The following is a 23,823-nucleotide window of genomic DNA, read 5'->3' as shown; positions in this document are numbered from 1 at the left end:
AAAAAAATAAATATTTAAAAATTAAAAAGCTCCATTGCTTTTCATATGTCGCCCACTCAAAGGAACTCTGAATGAACATGAAATGGCTGGATGTGGGGGAATTTCTTATTAATCACAGGTGGCGGCGACTTAACCGAGCGTGGGGAAGACATGGATACACACACTCACACATACACACGCGGCATGCTCTAAACAGCGCAGTGTGGGAATTGCCATGACCTAATGCATTTCTTATCACACATTAGATTACACAGTTCACAGAGGAAACCAAGTGAGAGAACGAGCTTTGGCGAAAAGGAGCAAAAGTTTCTGGAGTTGTTTTTTTTTTTTTCCCCCCCCCACGCCCTTTTCAAGTAAAGCCAGCAATGGCGAGTCATCAGATAGTTGAGGTAAAACACAGTAGCCAGCCCGGCAATAAAAGACGGCAGACCTTATCGTGTCTTTCCTTGAGTTCCCACATGGCGAAGTACAGGAAGTGGTCACACTTTCGTGACCTCACTGAATATTCAGTCGTGTCCACATGGCTGGCAAGCAAATGACAAAGTTAGACCTTGAGTCTTGTAAAATTGGGACTTTATTCTCATAGGATTTCAAATTTCATGAAAGTGTAACTTTATTCTCGTGTAATTCATATTTTTCACCTAATCTCCAAACTTTTTTTTCAAAGTTTTTTGTAAAGTGACATTGTAGACTTCTGGCCTGGAACTTTTGCGCTGCTCCTCTGGTTGTGGACGGAGAGCTTTCAAAATCACAGCAAGGAATATTTCGGAAGATTCCCCCCCCCCGCCCCCATAATAATGCAATTACATTTTCAGAAAATGCCAACTTAATTTAAGATGAATTTTTTTCACCAAATGACGAAAACAAACTTTGCTATAAATATATATACGTATATTTTTTTTACAACACAACTAATCGAAAATCAAGACTTATTTCTTGTAAAATGTTTTTTTTTTTCCAAATCAAATTTTTGCAACATTTTTCTTGTGATGTTGCCAACTACAGGCCTGAACTACACATTACAGGTCCCTACAATTGTTCTGTTTTCCCCGTTCTTGAAAACGTCGCTAAATCCGAAAGAAAGTTTTTCTTTGATGCGCGCACGGATGCTTTTGACAGGATCAACTTCTGGAGCGCTCCCCTGACGGTTGACGGATCGCATTCAAAGTAAAGAAATAAATATTTCAAAAGTGCCGGAGGGTCGTCCCCGCACATCATCTGTCATCGTGTCATGCGGGTGGCGGCTCAAGGACGGACGGAGGGGGGCAGGTGGGGCGGGGTGCTCTTCACAGGTGCCCCCCCTTGATCCCCGGGGGGCACGAAAATGACAAATTCAATAAAGTCAAGACGTGTCTCCACGTCACCTTATGGAATCAAACGCACCTGACAAGGCAGCTGAAGGGTATCAAAATCTCCGTCCTCTCCTCGGGCTTTGAATATGTTGCCACCGCGCCGCAGAGGATATGTGTCAGAGGTTGTGGGACGGCAGGAAATTGGATCTGCAAGATGACATTAACAGAGAGCGAACAGTGTCCCCCCAACTTGAGTTTTTAAGCACCACAAAAGCAGAGCGGGTCTCTGGTTTCCAGCCTTAATTCGGACACTGAAAAGAGCCTTCGTCGTAATCTTCAAGCCGTTCTCTTAAAACTGCCTCGAGAAAGACGATCTTTCTCCTTTCTGCTGGTACACAACGAGGAAACATGTGATTCGTCCTGAAAGGGAAACACACATTTAATTCAATTTTGCGAAGGCTCAACTCGTGACACAGGCAGGTTTTTCATCTCCCGAGATGCCACCCTTGTCCCTCCCTCCAAAAAAACCAACTCTTGCTTTGTCCCATAAAAAGCCAAAGTATAAACCACGGTCTTTGAAGTATTAGCATCACAAGAGCTTGTCATAGAAGCTCCTCTAATTCGACATATCGAGAGGCAAACAGAGCAAGCTCAACCGCGTTCCAGATAAACGCGGATTGTAACGTTGACATGATTTGATTGCCGTAACGTTCCCATCAGATTTAGCAAGAACAGGACCAATTATGAAACAGCTTCTATTTTCCATTGTTCAAAATTTGGTAGCAATTGAACAAAATCTCTAATGTGAGTTCCTCAATGAAGGACCTCATGGAAATCTTAAATCGAAATGACTTTATGAGGACGGCGTCTTGAGACTTTTTTTGTGGTGGCTTTCGTGCGTGCCTGCCAAGAAAATTTGGGTGGAAAAAACTTGCCAAAAATGCTGAGGCCCAACCACAAACTCAAAATGTTCATTATTTAGACTTGCACCTCTGTTTAGTATACAGTATGTGCTTCAGATTTGGTGGAATCAGACAAAAATCCTCGTTGTGAAATGACGCTGAAATGGACACTTCAAACCCAAGTTTATTTTCTTTTCAGATGACTTTTTGTGGGTAAATGGGAAATGAGCTGTTACTTGTTTCGTGTTTTCCTACCTTTGGTATTCAAAACCCTTCAAAATTTTACCCACTGATGACATAGCACCAGGAGCAACCGGGAGTTTGACATGGTCACAATGGCCGGGGGTTGAACCCGCAAGCTCTGGGCTGGCAGACGACCTCTTTACCACAGAGTTATGCCCGCGTCACCTGTGAGGATAAGCGGTTCAGATGATGGATGGATGTCTATCAAGACGACAATCACCACAAGCCAGAAAAGAAAAGAAATTGGGATTGGATCGGCAGAATTTAGATCAACTTGGAACTAAAAAAAATGACCAGCGCCGCCCTTGAGGTAAACAATGGGACCCACTCGAGTGGCTGGAAAAGAGTTGACATTTGGTCCCCCCCACCTGTTTGCCAGACATAATAGGGGAGGCAACATGAGCTCTCTCTTGGACTGAACTTACAATAAGACTGAAGAGTGCCAGATACGTGACCTCAGCTGTATGCTCTCCAGACGGTGGCGGCATAAAAAAAAAAAAAAGCCTCCGAAGAGTGAACAACAGCAACGAAGCGTCTGCAGACCATTGGACGCTTGCCTGAGGCCTCACACTTTAAATGTGTGAAGTTACAATGTCGGAGGTCTGCTTGACACTCCAAAGTTTAAGACCCCCCATGAGGCCAAAGCCCGTCACCTGCGCGTGATTGACGGCATATCCGGACGGCAAAAGTGAAGCTGGCTTTGATCTCCCGCCTCTAGTCCAGAAAGATCTGTGGGGAGTCCGGGCTGTGCCGGACCCCCAGGCAACGGTTTGTATCCACTCAAGGTTGGGTAGTAGGAGGTGGGGAGGCTTCTTGATGATCGCCACTTCCACACGGAGGCATTTTGCTGTTCTCGATGTTATGTTTCCCAATCTTGACTGAGCCAAAGCATATACTTTACAAAAGGGCCAAAAAAGAAATGCGTGCAGTGCATGGGTGCTGTTCATATGCTGTGCTTATAAATCACGCACAGAGAGAACTTGCAAAATCACACAAGAAGGCCCAAGCCTGGATTGGGGTCCCCATTCCCAGAACTGGGAGGCGGATATGCGAACCACTTTACCAATCGTGCTGCCCAAAGTAAAACTATGAAAGACTATGGAGCAAACATCCCACGAAAAAAATGACCACGTATAGTAAGGCATTTTTCGACCAAAAAAACGACCATGTATAGAAAGGTGTTTTGAGCTGAAAAAAACAACCATGTATAGAAGGCGTTATTAGCCGAAAAAAACGGCCATGTGAAGAAAGGCGTTTTTAGACGAAAAAAAAAGACCATGGATAGATACTAAGGCGCTTTTAGCCGAAAAAAAAAAACGACCATGTGTATATAGTAAGAAGATTTAGCTGAAAAAAACAACCATGTATAGAAGGCGTTATTAGCCGAAAAAAACGGCCATGTGAAGAAAGGCGTTTTTAGACGAAAAAAAAAGACCATGGATAGATACTAAGGCGCTTTTAGCCGAAAAAAAAAAACGACCATGTGTATATAGTAAGAAGATTTAGCCGAAAAAAATGACCATGAACAGTAAGGCGTTTTTGGCCGAAAAAAATGACCATGTATAGTAAGGCGTTTTTAGCCGAAAAAAACGACCATGTATAGAAAGGTGTTTTGAGCCGAAAAAACCCCGACCATGAATAGTAAGGCGTTTTAACAAAAAAAAAAAATAAAAAATAAGCGACCATGTATAGTAAGGCGTTTTTAGCCGTAAAAAAAAGACAAGAGTAAGGCGTTGTTAGCGGAAAAAACCCCCGACCATGTATCTAGTAAGGCATTTTTTGCCGAAACCCCCCCAACAATGTCTAGTAATCCTTTTTTAGACAAAAAAAAAAAAAAAAACGACCATGGATAGTAAGGCGTTTTTAGCCGAAAAAAAACTATCATGTATATAGTAAGGCGTTTTTAGCTGAAAAAACGGCCATGTATAGAAAGGTGTTTTGAGCCGAAAAAAACGACCATGTATATCGTAAGGCGTTTTTAGCCGGAAAAAAAATCGGCCATGTGAAGTAAGGTGTTTTTAGCCGGAAAAAAATGACCATGTATATATATATATATTGTAAGGCGATTTAGCCGAAAAAAATGACCATATATAGTAAGGCGTTTTTAGCGGAAAAAGACGACAATGTATAGTTAGGCGTTTTTAACCAAAAAAAAACGTCCATGTATAGTAAGACGTTTTTAGACGAAAAAAACGACCATGTATAGTAAGGCGTTTTTAGCTGAAAAAAACGCCCATGCATAGTAAGGCGTTTTTAGCCGGAAAAAAAAGACCATGTATAGTAAGGCATTTTTAGCTGAAAAAACGACAATGTATAGTCAGGTGTTTTTTGCCGAAAAAACCCCAACCATGTATAGTAAGCCGTTTTTAGGTGAAAAAAACCCGACCATGTTTAGTAAGGCGTTTTTAGCCGAAAAAACCCCGACAATGTATAGAAAGGTGTTTTTAGCTGAAAAAAACCCCGACCATGTATAGTAAGCCGTTTTTAGGTGAAAAAAAACCCGACCATGTTTAGTAAGGCGCTTTTAGCAGAAAAAAACAACCATGTATAGGAAGGCGTTTTTAGCCGAAAAAAACGACCATGTATAGTAAGGCGTTTTTAGCGGAAAAAAAAGACCATGTTTAGTAAGCCGTTTTTAGCCGAAATAAAGGACCACATAGGGTAAGGCATTTTTAGCCGAAAAAAACGACCATGTATAGTCATTTTTGTCTTAAACAAATTTTGTCCAAAAATGCCTTACTATACATGGTGTTTTTTTTTCATCCAAAAAGGCCTTACTATACATGGTCGTTTTTTTGGACTAAAATTTTCGTCCAAAAACGCCTTACTATACATGGTCGTTTTTTTCGGATACAAATTTCGTCCAAAAACGCCTTACTATACATGGTCGTTTTTTTCGGCTAAAAACGCCTTACTATACATGGTCGTTTTTTTTCGGCTAAAAATTTCGTTCAAAAACGCCTTACTATACATGGTCGTTTTTTCCAGCTAAAAACGCCTTACTATACATGGTCGTTTTTTTCGGCTAAAAATTTCGTCCAAAAATGCCTTACTGTACATGGTCGTTTTTTTCGTCCAAAAACGGCTTACTATACATGGACGGGTTTTTTTTCGGCTAAAAACGCCTTACTGGTCGTTTTTTTCGTCCAAAAACGCCTTACTATACATGGTCGGTTTTTTTCGGCTAAAAACGCCTTACTATACATGGTTGTTTTTTTCGTCCAAAAATGCCTTACTATACATGGTCGTTTTTTTTCGGCTAAAAATGCCTTCCGATACAAAAAACAACTTCAATAAGCCTTACTTATCATGTTGATTAAAGAAAGAAGGGATATGGTTGTAACCTCTGGGGATTGAACACCCAACCGCGAGTTTGAGACATGGTTTCTCTACCCCTGAGGCACACCACCACACAACTTCTTGTTTGTTTGTGTTGTCTTCAATAAATCTGCAAATGGTGGTTAAAGAAACATGAGCTTGTTGCAAACACTGGGAATCGAACACCCAACCGGTGGATTTGGGACTCAGCTTTCTACCACTGAGCTAACCCACCACAACAAACCTTTGGGTTGTTTTGTGTTTTCCCTCAAATAAGTTGTACATGGTGGTTAAAGGGTAGACATTGTTGCAACAACCAGGGATTGAACACTCAACCTCTGGTGTGGCACTCCATCACTCTATCACTGAGCCAAAGCACCACATAGAGCAGTGTGGTTGTGATTTTTTTATTCACCATGGTCGTTTCTTTCGGCTAAAGTGACTGACTATACATGGTCGTTTTCTTTCGTCCAAAGTGACTGACTATACATGGTCGTTTTTTTTCGTCTAAAAACGCCTTACTATACATGGTCGTTTTTTTCCTTCTAAAAACGCCTTACTATACATGGTCCTTTTTTTCGGCTAAAAATTTTGTCGAAAAATGCCTTACTATATATACATGGTCGTTTTTTTCGGCTAAAAATTTCATCCAAAAATGCCTTACTATACATGGTCGTTTTTTTTCATCCAAAAACGCCTTACTACACATGGTCGTTTTTTTCGTCCAAAAATGCCTTACTATACATGGTTGTTTTTTTTCGTCCAAAAACGCCTTACTATACATGGTCGTTTTTTTTCGGCTAATAACGCCTTACTATACATGGTCGTTTTTTTCGGATAAAAAGGCCTTACTATACATGGTCGTTTTTTTCGGCTAAAAACGCCTTACTATACATGGTCGTTTTTTTCGGCTAAAAACGCCTTAATATACACAGTCGTTTTTTTCGGCTAAAAATTTCGTCCAAAAACGCCTTACTATACATGGTCGTTTTTTTTTTCGGCTAAAAAGGCCTTACTTTCCATGGTCGTTTTTTCGGCTAAACATTTTGTCAAAAAATGCCTTACTATATATGGTCGTTTTTTTTTCATCCAAAAAGGCCTTACTATACATGGTCGTTTTTTTCGGCTAAAAATTACGTCCAAAAGCACCTTACTATACATGGTCGTTTTTTTTTTTCGGCTAAAAACGCCTTACTATACATGGTCGTTTTTTTCGGCTAAAAATTTCGTCAAAAAATGCCTTACAATATACATGGTCGTTTTTTTCGTCCAAAAACGCCTTACTGTACATGGTCGTTTTTTTCGGCTAAAAACGCCTTATTACACATGGTCGTTTTTTTCGGCTAAAAATTTCATCCAAAAACGCCTTACTGTCCATGGTCGTTTTTTTTCGGCTAATAACGCCTTACTATACATGGTCGTTTTTTTCCGGCTAAAAACGCCTTAATATACATGGTTGTTTATTTCGGCTAAAAATTCGTCCAAAAATGCCTTACAATACATGGTTGTTTTTTCGGCTAAAAACGCCTAACTATATAATCATGGTCGTTTTTTTCGTCCAAAAAGGACGTACTATACATGGACGTTTTTTTCTGGCTAAAAACGCCTAACTATAAATACATGGTCGTTTTTTTCGGCTAAAAACGCCTTTCTATACATTGTCGGTTTTTTTTCGGGTAAAAACGCCTAACCATACATGGTCGTTTTTTTCGGCTAAAAATGCCTTACCATACTTGGTCGTTTATTTCAGCTAAAAACGCTTTACTGAACATGGTCGTTTTTTTCGGCTAAAAACGCCTAACTATAAATGGTCGGGGTTTTTTTTTTGTTGCTAAAAACGCCTTACTATACATGGTTGGGGGGTTTTCGGCAAAAAATGGCTTACTATACATGGACGTTTTTTTCGTCCAAAAACGCCTTACTATATATATGGTCGTTTTTTTTTTCGGCTAAAATTGCCTTACTATACATGGTCGTTTTTTTCGGCTAAAAATTTTGTCCAAAAATGCCTTACTATACATGGTTGTTTTTTTTCGTCCAAAAACGCCTTACTATACAAGGTCGTTTTTTTCGGCTAAAAATTTTGTCCAAAAATGCCTTACTATACATGGTCGGGTTTTTTGGGCTAAAAACACCTTACTATACATGGTCGTTTTTTTCGGCTAAAAATTTCGTCCAAAAATGCTTTACTATACATGGTCGTTTTTTTCGTCCAAAAACGCCTTACTATACATGGTCGTTTTTTACCGTCCAAAAAGGCCTTACTATACATGGTCGTTTTTTTTCGGCTAAAAATTTCGTCCAAAAAAGCCTTACTATACATGGTCGTTTTTTTTCGGCTAAAAACACCTTACTATACATGGTTGTTTTTTTTCGGCTAAAAATTTTGTCCAAAAATGCCTTACTATACATGGTCGTTTTTTTCGTCCAAAAAGGCCTTACTATACATGGTCGTTTTTTTCCGCTAAAAATTTAGTCCAAAAACGCCTTACTATACATGGTCGTTTTTTTTCGGCTAAAAACGCCTTACTATACATGGTCGTTTTTTTTCATCCAAAAACGCCTTACTATACATGGTCGTTTTCTTTGGCTAAAAATTTCATCCAAAAATGCCTTACTATACGTGGTCGTTTTTTTCGTCCAAAAACGCCTTACTATACATGGTTGGTTTTTTTTGGCTAAAAACGCCTTACTATACATGGTCGTTTTTTTCGTCTAAAAATTTCGTCCAAAAATGCCTTACTATATATGGTGGGGTTTTTTCGTCCAAAAAGGCCTTACTATATATGGTCGTTTTTTTCGGCTAAAAATTTCGTCCAAAAATGCTTTACTATACATGGTCGTTTTTTTCGTCCAAAAACGCCTTACTGTGTATGGTCGTTTTTTTCGGCTAAAAACGCCTTACTATAAATGGTCGTTTTTTTCGGCTAAAAATTTCGTCCAAAAATGCCTTACTATCCATGGTCGGGGGTTTTTTCAGCTAAAAACGCCTTAACTATACATGGTCGTTTTTTTCGTCTAAAAACAGCTCATCGGTCACTTCAAAGAGCCGGCTCATTGTACCGGCTTGTTCGCGAACGACACATCACTTGTGAAAATGTAGGTGATTGAACAGTCAGAGGTGCTGCCAAAAAGAACCCTTTCTGCACTGAAATACAATGAAATTAATTTTGTTTGCTGCAATACAAACCGGATACTTCATACTTGACCATAAAGTTAATTTAAAACTTAGTACCTCAATTCAAAAACAAAATCTGACGTTGAAAAAAAACGTCGTTTTGTATTTGTAAGACTGAATATGAAAATAAACAGAATTAAATTTTCAGTGAGGATCAAATACAGCTTCAAAGAAAAAAAAGTATATAATTTCAAATTCAGATTGTACAATTCAGATTCAGTTATTCAATATGATTCACAGTAAAATATACAAATCCATCCATAATCCGAGCCACTGACCTTCAATTCACGTAATTCAAATTAAGTATAAACTATTTAAAAGTTATTCACGTTTCCTTTTTGGTGGCAAATATTCCGCCCCACAGCGTCACACCTAGTTTAGTTTTGGTTGTAAAGTGTCCCAGAGTGTCTTGAAAGACGCTTATAAATGAAATGTATTATTATTATTATGATAAGAAATTTAAGGGGTTATTTTTACTGACCATTCATTGTTCATGACATGTACAAATGTTTGTTTTCCTAACACACTGTCCATTCTTGTTTTGTTACAGTTCTTACAGCCGCTGTGAGACCTAACAGCCTAACATCTTGGGCCTTAGATCAGGAAATTGATGTCACAATCAAAAGATGGCTACATCTGGTTCCTGATCGGGATGGTGACAGGAAGGAGAGCATGAGAAGAAAAGAGGACATGGAGAGTGCAACAATTTGATGGACAGAAAAATACCGTTCAAGAGTAAGCTGCATTCCAATTTGGACTTTGTGTTCACTGTTAAATAAAGAAAAGTGCATTTTTCCAGTGTATGTGGAGTATGTGAGGTTCACAAATTATGACAATAAACATATTTTTATAACAGTCGTTTTTGAGACTTTTTTTTTTTTAATGTGGGTCAAATATGGGTCATGAAAGATGTGGCTTAGTTGAGGTTGAATTCAGGCTGATATCAGGAACCTGTTCTGGCCCAGCGTCGGGCCGGAGTAGGGCCAGATATGGTTTTACAATGCGGCTCAGATCTGGTCAGATCATCATCCATGATGTGGGCCGAATGCGGCCCACATCATGGATGCCAGACGTGGGCCACTGCAGGACCGTCTTTCATTGAGGTACGTGGGCCGAGTGTACGTGCCGTGTCTGCCCCAGAGCTGGGCCAGACCAATTTTGCTGACTGGGATTTGTATCAATTGTAATGTAAGCAATATTGCATAAAGAGTAGAAGTCATTTTGAAAGTTAAAAAAAAAACCCACAATGACAATCTTTTAAAACATTACTTAAAAGTTAGACATGATACCAGAATTACTGTACAATTTTAATAAACTAATTGAAGTTTTTAGTTTATTTCAGGAAAGTACAAAGAACAAAATGCGATATTTAGGGGATACATATCAAATATTACATGAATGTCATCTTCTTTTTCATCTGCAGCGGAACAAAATGTTCTGCGTGAAAAATGAATTCGAGTCACTGAGCGCCGCATTTCACACAGTACAAAACAAAGACTAAGTGTGAGAGGACCGAGACAAGAGAACGCGGCATCGGATGCACCGCGAGGTGTTCAATGACACGCGGATGTCAGCGGACAAAAGGCGGCCACAAAAAAAAAAACTTTCAGTCAGCGAGTACAAAGAAAAGAGAGCGAGACGACAAACCGCCTTTTTAATCCGGATCTTCCCGTGCCGCCATCCTTTGACATCTTTATTTAAATCAAACGGTCGTGAATTGTCCGTTTTGACAACTTTCTAAAAATGTATTGTTCTTGAAGGCTTCAAGTGTCACGCGCACACGTCGCGAGATTGCGTGACAAAATGTCGATTGCCATATTTTCAACGTCCATTTTCGAAGCAGCAGGGGAAAATGCGGTGTTGTATTCTTCTATTAAATAATAATTCAAATCAAAATAAAAATTTTCGATTCATTAACGGTAATGTTCTCACACGTGTGTACGTGTAGACATAAGAAACATTGGTTTTACATTTGAAATTAAAACGCAGGTGTTTTACTGCCCTTTTGCCTATTTTAAAAAGATAGATGAAATTATGTGAAAACATATTTTAAAACACATAATACTTTAGTGTATACTTCTGACATTAAGAGCATTATTTTTTAATACTTTAATACATCATTTAGTACCCATCCCATGTTGTCTTTTCCATACTGCAGCCTTAACCCCTGAGAAAATTGTTGAACGTTTCAGATTTGCATGTTCTATCATAACAAATAGTTTCAGTGTAACACCGTGTACATTTTGAATTGCATAATTATATTTTAATTCAGATTAAAAAAATAGTTACACATCAGGTTTACATGTTCTTTCTTTTTTGTATTTGTTATGTATTGATCCATTTAGCCCATCCATCTTGTACATTACTCATGAGTACACCATGGACTTGCCAACCACTCAAGGGCCAAACGAAACCTTTATTTTTTTTTCTTCATTTAACTGATGATGTATGCAATTTATGTGCAAGGATACTGAATAATACGAAGCACACAAACACAAACACTGAACAGTTCTTTTGGAAAACTGATGTATTTGATTATTATTCGAGTAAAGAATTACAGTATCTTAAAGTTTTTGTTAGTAGGTATTAAAGTGTAGCGAAACTGGACCCATTAAAGATCTTCCACCTTTCCGAGAAAGTGCATGTAACAGTCCGAAAGGTTTGTCGAACCCCAATATAATATTTATATTTATAAAAAAACAACAACAACACTATCCATCCTTTTTGTGTGTCCGCTGGACTTCTTCTTGACATGTATGTACATCACCTTCTTTTTGGAGGGAGGGGTGCGGGGCTTGAACACATCACGTTAGCAGCACTGTAGAGAATGATTGGCTGTCTCAGTTTCAATTATTTAAGCGTGGGGTGGACGTAAACAATCATAAAAACTAGCAAGAAACATCTGTCCATGTTTTGTCTTCCTTAAATAATATGTGTGGGGGGGGGGGTGTTGTGGTCGAGGTTCTGTGAACAAACGTCAGACAGTCTACAAGAAGATCAGTGTACATTATTTACAGCATTTTCGCATCTTACAGGCAGACGTCATCGCTATGTAACACTACAAGGGGGACACGGAAAAATAACTTAATGCCAAAAGTCAAGAGTATCTATCACACGTCGTCTTTAGAAGAAGCACACGCACGCACGCACACACATTTTGCCTAACTGTTATAATGCTTCCACTGCGTCTCAAGCACGGTTATAGCCACTAATAAATAAGCTCCCGGGAACTATAACATGTACATTGTACAAAAAAAAAAAAAAAAATCCAACAGACTTGTCTTCACAGTTCTGGTTGTCTCTCTGTGTCTAATTCGTGGCGATTTCTTTATTGTCTTCCATGAATCGCGTGAACCTGAAGTGGGCGCCGTTCTCCGCGCCGGCCATCCGCTCCAGGCCGGCCAGGGCGGCGTTGGGTTCGGCGCTGTGGAGTTTGTCCAGGCTGCCTGTCAGGCCGCTGACGGGCGAGCTGCCGCCATTACCAACGCCGGCGCCTGACATGGGCGGGAGGCCGCCGCCCTGGATGACGGAGATCTCGTTGGCCTTCATGGCCAGGCCGCTGGAAAAGGCGGCGGCGTACTGGTTCCAGAAGCTGGCCGGGTCGCCGGCGCCCACTCGCGACACCGCCGCCGGGTCCTTCTGGAAGATCTCCGGGAACTTGACGGGGTTGGCGCCCAGGAAAGCCATGGGCCCGTCCACCGAGAGCCGGCGCCCGCGTCGGGCGGGGGCGCTGTTCCACATGTGGGTGCCCATGTGGACCTGCAAGGAAGACCAAATAAAGATGGAATTACGGCCCACCTGTCTCTTTGTGATCCACACCCTACACCATCTTAGTCCCTACCAAAAATTCAACCATACACTTTTATTCATAATTTCATTTTGCTGGTAGAAATGAATGATTTTGTTGAACTAAGGATGTTTCAACAGAGGTGGCCGGCATCATGAGATGTTTTCCACATGCACACGACAACAACAACAACAACAAAAGTCTAAATATGACTTTGGCCATTCTTTCAAGAATGTGACAATAATTAAAATGCACTCTGTTCTTACGTTGCAGGTGGTGTAATAAATAAATAAATAATTGATTTGTTGTAACCAAACCTTTAAAAAAAAAAAAGCCAATTATTTTTTCACAATCGAAGAAAATGTATCGTCTTTTTTTGTCAACATATAAAATGTGTGTACTTTAGAATTTATAAATGACCCACTCATGCCCATGCGAATCTACAATTCTCTTGTATATTCAATTTTTTCTCGACTTTTAAAACTTGCTAATTTGACCCGCAACATGACAACTTTGGTGACCCCATAAAAAAAAGGCAACATTTGAAAACCTCAAAATTCGAATCAAACATGGCCTTATTTTCTTCGTCTCAAAATTTTAAAATGATCTTTTAATTTGCAAACGCCCTTCCTAAAAGAGTTTGTTTTTTTTCTCCACTTATGCGTGCCCCTGTGGACTTACGCAGACGCGGCAGAGGGTAGCTCAGGAATGCAAATGAGAGATGATGCAATGGAAAAAATAATAACAGTGATACTGCATTGCACATGAAAACGGCTTCACACCCTGGATGCAGCGAGGCGGTTCACTGCATGTGGCGGTAAACATCTTATTTGGGGGGGAGGCCGCTTCATCTGAGCCCTAATATGCCGCTCTCACGCGGGACTTGAGGGGAAAAAAAATTATACTGTCCGCTTTCAATGCGGGTGTGGCGCCACCAAGTTTTTCAGCTGGCTACAAGAATCCTAACATGATGGGAACAGAAAATTTTGAACACGTAGCCCTTCTTTTATGTTTGTTTTGCTTCACAAGAAATGCTCGCTGCTGCAGGTTTAACTCATTCAGTACCAGCCAATTCTAGACCAAGTCTGAAAAGACGTTTAAAAACGTCTTTGGGAGTGAATGAGTTAACTGTCCAAGAATGAATGAATGGCTTGGTCACCAGTTTTAAAGTTGAAAATTTGAAAAATTATAGATTTTTTAAAATCAAGAAAGAGACAAAAATTTGGACTTTCAAAAAGTTTGATTTCTTCTATATATTTGTAATGTATCACTCATTTGAAAACAACCCACTTAACATGACATATTAAATATGGGGCTGAATAAAATGTTAAACTTCTCCATATTCTTATTTTGAAATTCTCCACTCATTCACAGACACACCCACTCAACTTATGTCGCTTATATTTAAATACACAAAGTTGTGTGGATTTCATCCCCAATATACATTGGGGGAGGGGGGGGGGGGGAAACAAATAAATGAGGTGCATTAAATATTGACTGAATAGTAACGGTTTAGCAGTGTGCTCTGTTGGTTGTTTATTTTGGAGAATTGAACATGCAGCGGGTCAGACTGACCCAGGCACATTCCTGCTGTAGCAAAGAAACAAACATAATGGGGGTCAAACATGTAAGAGTGCCTAATTCTCAGCAGTGATTCATTCCTTCATTCTTCACCCCCCTCCCCCCGATCATGAAAAGTCCTTTTTCCATCTGAGGAAGCTAAATTTTTTGACAGCAGACAGAAAACGGATGTACTTGATTGTAATATTTGACCCAGTCCAACTATGCCAAAGGGGACTGTGAAGGACATCCTTCGGTGTCTTTTTATTTTTATTCGGCATCTTTGCAGGTCTTGCCTGTAAGGTGAACATGTTACTTCTAAATTGGCTTGATGGTTGTGCATTGTTTTAACCGTTTCTAAACTGTTTTATCGAGGTGTCCGCACGACGAGTGACTCTTTGGGAGCATTACTGTCTGTATGCAGTTGTCGGAAGGGTTCTAATTACTGTCATAACCGATGCTGATTTCCTGGCGAACGTATTTTGTATGTGAGCATTAAGCTATCTGACCTTTGTTAGACAAAATTATATGGTTTGGTAAAATATTGAGGTGTTTACGTAGACAATGTTGAATTCCTTTTTGTTTTACGTGGAGTAAACCTCAACTGGGAGTGAGAAATGCAATAGCGAGTGAAAACAGATGCCAAGGAATACTTTGGAAAGTATGTTTTGATGAAAAAGCATTAAAATTGTCTTTTGCAAAAAAACGTCACCTGGTGGTTTTGTAAAGTGTCGCATGCGAAAGCCAATTCGCTGCACACCGAACGGAATTTGTGTGTGACAATGTTTGCGAGCGTACCTTGAGGTTTCCTTTGGTGGTGAATGCTCGGCCGCAGATGCTGCAGGCGAAGGGCTTCTCGCCGGTGTGCGTGCGCTCGTGGATCTGCAGGGCGCTGGATGAGGAGAAGCACTTGCCGCACGTGTTGCAGAAATGCTGCTTGGGTGTCCGGCGGGGCGGCGCGGCCGACAGCACCGGCGAGGTGGAGGCGGACGACGTGACCATGCCGGCGACGGCGGCGGAAACGGAGGCGGAGGAGGGCTCCTTGGCCTCCGCGTGGAGGCCGTGCAGGAAGCCGTTGACCTCGGGCTTTCCGAGGGAGCCGACGGACAGCAGGGAGGGCGTGGGGCTGGAGGACACACTGGTGGTGTTGGAGGGCTCGAAGAGCTGCGAGGGCAGGTCTCGCATCTGATGGGTGAGCATGTGCTGCTTGAGGTTGCCCTTGGTGGAGAATCCCCGGTTGCAGGCCGTGCAAATGAAAGGTCGCTCTTTGGTATGGCTTCGGTAGTGGATGTCCAAGGCACTCTGACACGCAAACGTCTTCCCGCAGATGTCGCAAGATGTATTCTTGGCTACGCTGCGCTCGCGGAAGGGGAAAATCATGCCCAGGGGGTCCTTGGGGGGGTTGACGGATGTCAGGTCCAAGGGGTGAGGGTGGAGGAGGGCGGCGTGCTCCATGGAGAAGATCTTCTGGTGCCTTTCATCCAAGCCCGGCGATTTACGAGCCTGCGGCGCCATACGCGCGGGGGACGGCGCCTGCGCGGAGGAGGTAGATTCCGACGCGGCCGGACTGCCGACGCTTCGGCTTTCCGCGTCGCCGCCGAGAGACGAGGAGTCGTTGGTGAGACAATCGCCCTCCGTCAAGCCATCGGACACACCTCTGAGTTCCCGTAGCTCCTCGGCGTCCATACCGTGCGACCGCTCCCGTCCCTCCGTATCGAGGGCGAGCGGGGAGTCGCACAGGCTGTCGTGGGACGCGTCCGCCGACCTGGGCGTGTCGGGCACGCTGCTGTCGGGGCCCTCCTCCATCCCGTCCGCGTTGTCGTCCGAGAAGTTGTCCAGGTCGTCGAAGTTTCTCTCGTCGAACGAGCCGGTGTCAGAAGCCATGGATTCCGGGTAGTTGTCGGGCAAGGGGTTGTTGGGGATCTGTCCGCCCATGTGCATGCGGATGTGCTGCTGTAGCACGACGGCGTTGGTGAATTTCTTCTGACATATCGGGCACGAGTGTTGGACTCGAAGAGGTGGCATGGCCCTGTGGACGCTGTAGTGGGTCTTCAGGTTGCCCTTGGTGGTGAAGGCCCGGCCGCAAATCTTGCACTTGAAGGGTCTCTCCCCGGTGTGGGTGCGATAGTGCATCTTGAGCGCGCTCTGACAACTCAGCACCCGGCGGCAGATGACGCACTCGTTGGGGTCCGTGGCCTTCCTGTCGATGTTCTCCACGAGCTGCTGCAGCTTGGAGGTCTCCGAGCCGTGGAGGGGATCCAGGATGCCCCCGAAGGGGAATTTCGCCTTGAACTGCTCCGACATGAGGGGCATGAGCGGGTTGGTCAACATGGGCGGGCTGTCGGACGCGGCGTACTCGGCGCCGCTCTCGGCGGCCGAGCCGACGCCGAGAGCCGCGAAGCCCGACGAGCGGCTGCCTTCTTCGGTTTTCCCGTTTGAGGTAGGCAGAGTTGCGCCTTCGCCCTCTTCCGACGCCCTGCTACTTTTTGCCGACGGCTCGGAAGCACCTGAGTCACTTGTAGTGGAAGGAACCGCGAGGTTGGTTATGGCTATCGAGTGATCTTCCTTTTTAATGAAATGGGACAGGCTGGGCACGGTCGGCGGGAGCAGCATGCCGACCGAAGAGGTCAGAGTGGGCAAGATGGGCTTGCTGTCCAGCCAGCTGCTGACCGGCTTCTCGGGGGGCATGGACATGCCGTAGGGAATGCCGGTGCTCGTGGGGATGTTGTCCAAATGCTCGGGAACCGGGTACGGGTTCATCTGGATGTGCGGGTACTTTTCTTTGTGACGCTGGAAGTGCACCTTCAGGTTGCCGCGGGTGGAGAAGCGGTTGCCGCAGATGTTGCACTTGTACGGCCGCTCGCCGGTGTGCGAGCGCAGGTGGATCTGCAAGGCGCTGTCGCTGCCGAACACCTTGCCGCAAAACCTGCACTTATGCTTGAAGAAGGCCTCTTCCGAGCCGCTCTTGCTTTCGAACGACGCCGCCGCGTTGGGCACCTTGCCCTTCCGCTGCTGCACCAGAGTCGCCAGAGAGTTGAGATCCTCCGCAGTGGTGCCGACGCTCGGAAGTGAACCGGAGAACAAGGGGTTTCCCGGCGGGGGCTGAGGTAGAAGGGGATTCACCGCCGAGCTCAGCAAGCTACTGATTCCGAACGCCGGGGCGGAGGACTTTGCCGGCGGCGCGTGGGTGACGTGGCACGGCCTCTTCTCGGGGGGTTGGGGGTTGCCGCCCGCCGGCCCCAAGGTACCGACGCTCCGAGATGTTTCACCGCTGCTCGGGTTGGGCTGAGGTAGCTGCGCCGCGGCGGCGAGCTGCTTGAGGCTGCCGATGCTGGCCGACTGACTGGCCAGATTCTGCGCCAGGCCCGCGGCGGCGGCCAGCTGTTGCGAGAGATGGGAGCTCAGGGTGGCCAGCGGGCTGGCGGCGGCGGCGGGCCCCGCGGCGGCGCCCGCAGCCGAGGTCGGGGGCGCCTGCATTTCAGGCGAGCGGGAGGCCAGACGCAGTATTTGGTGACGGATCTGCTCGATGAGCTGCAGCTGGTGGATCTGCTGCTGCTGCAGGGCGAGGAGCTGCTCCATCAGGGCGGGCACGGCCACCCGGGGCCCGCCGGAGGTGCGCGCCTCCTGGGAGAACTGGGCCACGGCCACTTTGGTGCTCTGCAGGTTTTCGATGATGACGTTGCTGTTGATCACGGAGAAGTTTCCCAGCTCGGCCAGGTTGCCCAGCTGAGGCAGCGGCGCGGAAATAGCGGAAGTGCCGACGGCGGGCCCGGCGGTGCCCTCGCCGCTGAAGCCGCCCGCCGCGTCGCTCGGGCTTCCGCTCTCGACTTGGCCGCCTTCCTCTTCTTGACCGCTGCTCATCCCTGAAACGTCCACGTCCATGGACTCGTCTTTTTCCAACGCGGCGGGCTCAGAGAGGTCGCCGCACTCTGTCTGATCAGTGTTATTAGCGGTGTCATTCATCTGGTCGTCGGGATTAAGGGGAGGGGACCCGGGCGAGAAGGATCCAGCGGGGGAGGCTGGACTTTCATTCACAATCAGGACTAGCTGATTCTTAGTGCAATTCTTCTGGTGCTCCTCCAGCTCGCGGAGTTCAAAGAACTCGGCGCAACATCTGTTGCAGACGTGGGCGTCGGACTCCTTGCAGAGGGGGTCCTCGGAGCAAAGTTCTGTGTCCCCTGCAAAAAAGAAAATAGAGGAAACAGAATTCATGATCAGATATGTTTTGTGGCCAAAGAGGCAGCTTGATCTCCTCAACTTCCGTCGTTGCTAATCTTAAATTAATCCGTTTTACACTTATCCCCTTGAAGTGTTCACACACACACACACACACAGGCACACACACAAAGATCGAAAAAGCAACAACAACCGACGACAAATGAGAAAGAGGGCCAGCTTCGGTGCAGTGGCCTCTGAAACAAGATAAGAGGGCCTCCAAAATCAATGCCAACTACTCGCAGATCACTTTCAGGTGATGTTTGAAGATGTACATCGGGCCAAAACAAAAGTAATCATTTTCTTCAGATAATCCATCAAAAATAGAGAACAGAGGGAAGCGAGGGCGCAGCCAGGGACCCTTTAATGAAATTTCATAGAAACTCATTGATTTCCTATACAGCTCTTCAAAGTCCGCTTGTCCAATCAAGCATTGGACGGACTTATTACACTTTCAATTCGCTGTCAACTTTGCTCATTTTCAGTCCACAGTCGCCATCCCGGACTGGTTATCTGCACGCCGAAATGCATTCGAGACGATTTGAGGCTGAACAAGGAAAAAAAACAAAAAACAAAAATGGGGAGAAAAACAAGACACAGGATCGTAATGCTGTTAAATGTTTTGAGGGGCTATGATTGAATTACCTTAAACCGGTAAAATGTCCTTTGAGAAATCACAAGACGCGTGTCACATGAAGGATGATCAAACTACCGAAAAATGACTGATTAAAGACGACGCAAAAATACCTTGAAACTATACAAAGTCAGAGCTAAACCGTAGAAGCTTTAAGACGCGCGAGGAATTGTTTTTTGGGAGTTTCTCACACATTTCACATTCTTTGTCCTCTTTTGTGAAAAATCGACAAGTTTAACATCCACGTTGCTTTACAAATTGCATTTTTCTATGAATCTCTTTCATTGTGACTGGACCCCCCCCCCTCTGCCTCCCGCCCTCCTCCTCCCCATTCTGGAGACTTTCATCAGGGCCAAGAATTCATTTGCAAATGAAACCCTGCAGAAGTGCCCCCCCCCCCCCCTGACCGCGCCACAGCGAGACAGGATGCCTCCCCATTGTTCACGCGGCATGGGAGCGGCGGGGATGGTCGGCCGGCCGGTTGGTTGGTCGGGACCCGGGCCCCCCGAGCTCATCCCCGGGGCCGGGTCCCACTCCGGAGTGCACTCAAAGGGATTATATCTTCCCTCGGTGTTCTTCCGCGCCGCCAGACAACAGATAGCCACGAAGTTGCCATGACAATAAACCCCTCGGCCCTCACGCCGACCAACTATGCAAACACACACCATAACTTTTCACTGCAAATCTCCCACTTTTAAAAAGAACACACAGAGCTTTTCTTGTGAGTTAATTTGGGAAAGAAAAAAAAAAAGAAAATCACAAGGCCAGCGAAATACAAAAAAATTCTCCAAAATGTGAGAGACATTTTGAAAAATTTCTGAAAAACAAGCACATGAAGTGTATATGTAGTGTGTGTATGGCTTTTCCCGACCAATACTTATAATGGGGGGGACGCTGCATTTCTTTTTTAGATTTATTCCGCATACATTTTTTCAATACAAGCATGTCACAATGTATTGCATATGTTTTTTGCTAAAAACTCCAATAAAAGAGGTAAGAAGCTTTTCCTTCCACTTTTCTGAACGTTTTCATTTATTTCCTATTTTTGTATGAGTTAATAAAAGTTACTAGGAATTAAAAATGTGATTATATTACATTATAGTATAAATATGTTACATTTTTTTTCAAATGTTGAAAAAACAATACAAGAAATGGATTCAAAGAAAACCCACTTTTTTCTTCCATTTTACACAACTATAAGGCATGTTTGTTTAATTCATAATTTCCGTCAACCGACCCTTGATGGCAACTTTGCAATACATTTAAATTAAATAAGATTTGGGCAAATAATCAAAGAAGAGAACATTTCATGACGTTACACAAATAATCTTGTGTTTTCAGTTGTCTTTTAAAAGCATGTGGGGGTTTAATCTTCACTTTGTGTCCAAAGTGTGCTATTTTACTTGAGCAAACAATCAAAGCTTTGTGTCAAACTGTTACGACAAAAATAAAAATCAATGCTGGAGCACAGGACATGGCGCAGATGCTAGCATTAGGCTTAATTCCCAAAATAGCAGGGATTAAGATCGAATTAAAATTAAAGAATCAAGACAAAGCTGCTGCGAGGAGGATGCGCTGTTTATGAATCATAGACAAGAAGGCCTAAAAAAAAAATTCTTTTTTAAAAGACGATGACCACAAAGTGAAGATTTTAAGCAGACGAGATCCTACATTGTGTGTTTTTAGGGGCGGCTTGGGAGCTCCACATCGCATTCAACATCAGATGGAAGTCCGGCAAAAATCATCACGGTCCAGTCTGTCCACGTAGGAGAACACTGGCGGAGCTGTGGCCCGGTGTCATGCTTAAGGCAAATGGAGGAAGGGAGGGAATGGGCTAACACCCCCAACCAAATGACAAACACTTTCTTGTTTGCTGGGGCACCAAAAAAAAAAAAAAGCGAGAACGAAGTGGGGTTGGCTCTTGCCAATTCTCCCCCCCCCCACCCCAGGGGGCCACTCTGATAGGGGTTAAATATTGATAAGAGCCTCACTTAAACGCTTAATAGGAGGAGAAAAAGAGTGTCAAGGCCTGGCTCGGGCCGCCTGCGGTTCCGACTAGTCGGGTCAATGGCAACCTGAAGTGGATCTCACTGGGCCCTGAACCCTGAGCACCGCTTAGACACACACACACACACACACACACACACACACACACACACACACACACACACACACACACACACACACACACACACACGCACGCACACACGCACACACACACACACGCACGCACACACAGGGGAGACCCTGGGCCCTGAACTCTGGTCTCCCCTCACATCGGGGGACACTGGCAAAGGTTAAAACAGCACAGCGCCATCACACATGCACACACATCTTGACATGCTTTTTTAAAATCTCTACTCCCCTCGTCTTGAGAAAAAAAAAGAACATTCTAAAATCACAAAGCACTTTTTCATTCTTTTACAGAGGAATTTTATACAGAACTAAAAAAACGTTTTACATGTGACAGAATTCAAAAATAGAATAAAAGCACATTCTTTAAATTAAAAAAAAGCAAGTTTAGTTTGGGCCATGTAGTAGAATATATATTACAAGATGAAAGTGCATTTAAAACAACTTCAGGAATGTGACAATCATACTTTGTTTCAATTAACACTTTAAAATCGACACATTTTGCACGTGAATATTTTTAATTTTCCAAATAAATGAAATTCAAACGACATAAATCTTGATTAAATATGAATAAACCTCATTTTTAAAACAACAAATATTGCTTTATACAATTCCCATAACTTCTATCCCGCAATTTATCTGTACATTTATATTTATATTGACGTTAAAAAACCGAAAGGAACAATTCATATCAGAGTTTGTGCGACCGTGTACGCAACATTAGACACGATTAATTCCTGATGATGTCATAAATTACGTAATAGCAGTAAAACCCCATTGTTTTCCTATTTTGTTGTTGTTGTCGTTTTTTCAAAATAAAACGGGCTTTGTTGAGCTTACCCACAATTTATTTAACGATATCGGAGCGTGTGCGTACATGCGAGTGTGTGTGTGACTCACGATGAGTACGACTTTTTAGTATCTGAAAGGAAGATGAGCAAACTGTCTTATGTTTATTAACGCGATATGCGAGACGAGATGTGAAGCTTGTATGATTTTAACGCGACGAAGAAGTATCGAACACACTTTTTGACTCCCGTGTGCGTGTGTGAGACTTCGGCCGGGGTGGTCCGAGCCGGTTGAGAGGGGGTGGTCGTTGTAAAACCGAAATAAAATGTCAAATAAAAGTTTTTAAACACGTGAAGTAGCGGAAAATAAAGCAAAAAGTAAATCGTTTGAAATAATTAACGAGTTAACATAACGGGATAGGAGATGTGCGTGCGTCTTTGAAAACTATCAGAATGGAAAAGTGACGATATTCAAGTGGGAGAGCTGGTGGTGGAGGGAGAAAATGAGGCCGGTGGTACTCACCATTGTGGCCGGCTCCGGGTAGCTGAGGGTCGGATTGAAAGTGTTGCGGCTTGGCTTGTTTCCTCCGCGACATTCTGACTGGCACATGGGGCAAACACCGAGCGCAGAAGAGACAAGGAAGACCAAGAATAAAAAATGAAACGAGGGGCCCCTCAAAATTTCACGCGCATCGAGCCCATCCAACGCGCATGTGCCACGTTATGATTATCAATAATGCCTCGCGATTAATCATACGGGCAGGGAGGGAGGGAGGGAGGTAGACGAGGAGGGGCTGGTAAGGGAGGTGGAGGGAGGGGGGATCTTTGAAAGGCGATTGGCACCTCGCCAGCCCCCCCTCCTATTCAAATGAAGTCTCTTTAATCAATTAGCTCCTGATTTGCTTTGCTGGAAGGAGGGACGGTGGGGGTCCTCTTCGTCTCCTCGTCTCCCAACCCCGAGGTTCCCAAACTCCGCTTGAGGAAGCAAAGAAGGAAGAAGGAAACCCCTCCTCCCTTTTTTTGGTCACCTTGGTCTTGTCCCAAGTGATGAATGTTCCGGAACTTTCTCCTCAAGCAGGTTGTTGTCCGTCCCCCAAAAAACGACAAAAAAAGAGGCTTAAAAGTCACCTTTTAGCTGCACCTGGTTCGCGCGTGCCCTCCCGACTGCAAAAAATCCACGCGTGACTCCGTCCACTTCACTTTAATGCCGTCATTTTTGTGCTCGAATGGTCTATTTTCGAGGTGGTGGTTTTGTACACTCGAGCACGTTGTCATCATACGGCGAATAAACAAACTTTTCCAGAGGGCCCCGTGCAGCAGCCGGACAGCGAGAAATCTCCGCCCATCTACTCTATGATTGGCTGCTGGAATCCTCAGTCACGAACGTGGACCCCGCCCTTATCACCGCCCCATTTGCCTTTTTCCCCCTTCTCCTATCGAACAACAAAACGAACAGTGACAAGTTTTCATTGATTCTTCCTTCAGTTCTTACTATAATCTTAGAACTTTACTTTCTTTTGAACTGTATATCTAATTTTTTTTAAATGTCTAAATCACCCACTCGACACACCAAACAACTCGTGAAAAAAAAAATCTCATCAAAACTCAAAATATCATTATTGTTTCCCAAACTGAATGCTTTAGGTTTCAGCATACGCAGGGGCAGAAACAAGACAAACGGTGCCCATCTCTCCTCCTGCTGATGTTGAGAAATGAAGATAATAACGTTTCGACGGCTGATGCCATTATTTTGCTCTGAATTTTTAAAGAGCA

General features: G+C 43.9%; 1 protein-coding gene across 3 annotated transcripts; it reads right to left on the bottom strand.

Moving 5' to 3' along the window:
- Window positions 1–11,442: 11,442 nt before the first annotated feature.
- Window positions 11,443–23,327, bottom strand: sall1a (spalt-like transcription factor 1a). 3 transcript variants are annotated; one of them, XM_086107453.1, is made up of 4 exons: window positions 23,079–23,327; window positions 22,574–22,651; window positions 15,079–18,458; window positions 11,443–12,692 (listed from the first exon to the last, which is right to left on the bottom strand). In XM_086107453.1, exons 2-4 carry the CDS (start codon window positions 22,644–22,646, stop codon window positions 12,243–12,245), a joined length of 3,903 nt encoding a protein of 1,300 aa, XP_085963579.1. In that variant the 5' UTR covers window positions 22,647–22,651; window positions 23,079–23,327; the 3' UTR covers window positions 11,443–12,242. The 3 variants fall into 3 exon arrangements, with proteins under 3 accessions (XP_085963579.1, XP_085963580.1, XP_085963578.1); XM_086107454.1 differs by having other exon boundaries at window positions 23,179–23,324; XM_086107452.1 differs by having other exon boundaries at window positions 22,574–23,327.
- Window positions 23,328–23,823: the final 496 nt, after the last annotated feature.

The sequence above is a fragment of the Hippocampus guttulatus genome, chromosome 3, assembly GCF_054856545.1.
Source record: "Hippocampus guttulatus isolate MCC_2025c chromosome 3, RoL_Hgut_1.0, whole genome shotgun sequence".
In the NCBI taxonomy this organism is placed as follows: Eukaryota; Metazoa; Chordata; class Actinopteri; order Syngnathiformes; family Syngnathidae; genus Hippocampus; species Hippocampus guttulatus.
The sequence above is the reverse complement of the archived record's forward strand: the minus strand, read 5'-3'. Positions and strand labels throughout refer to the sequence as shown.

What these genes read in the sequence shown, in the direction of transcription:
- sall1a (XM_086107452.1), bottom strand. Translation starts at nt 22,646, where the DNA reads ATGTCGCGGAGGAAACAAGCCAAGCCGCAACACTTTCAATCCGACCCT. An exon ending in ACCCGGAGCCGGCCACAATG is followed by an intron (nt 18,459 to 22,573) that starts GTGAGTACCACC and finishes TCTTTTTTGCAG; the next exon opens with GGGACACAGAACTTTGCTCC. An exon ending in CCACCAAAGGAAACCTCAAG is followed by an intron (nt 12,693 to 15,078) that starts GTACGCTCGCAA and finishes TCTTCCTTGCAG; the next exon opens with GTCCACATGGGCACCCACAT.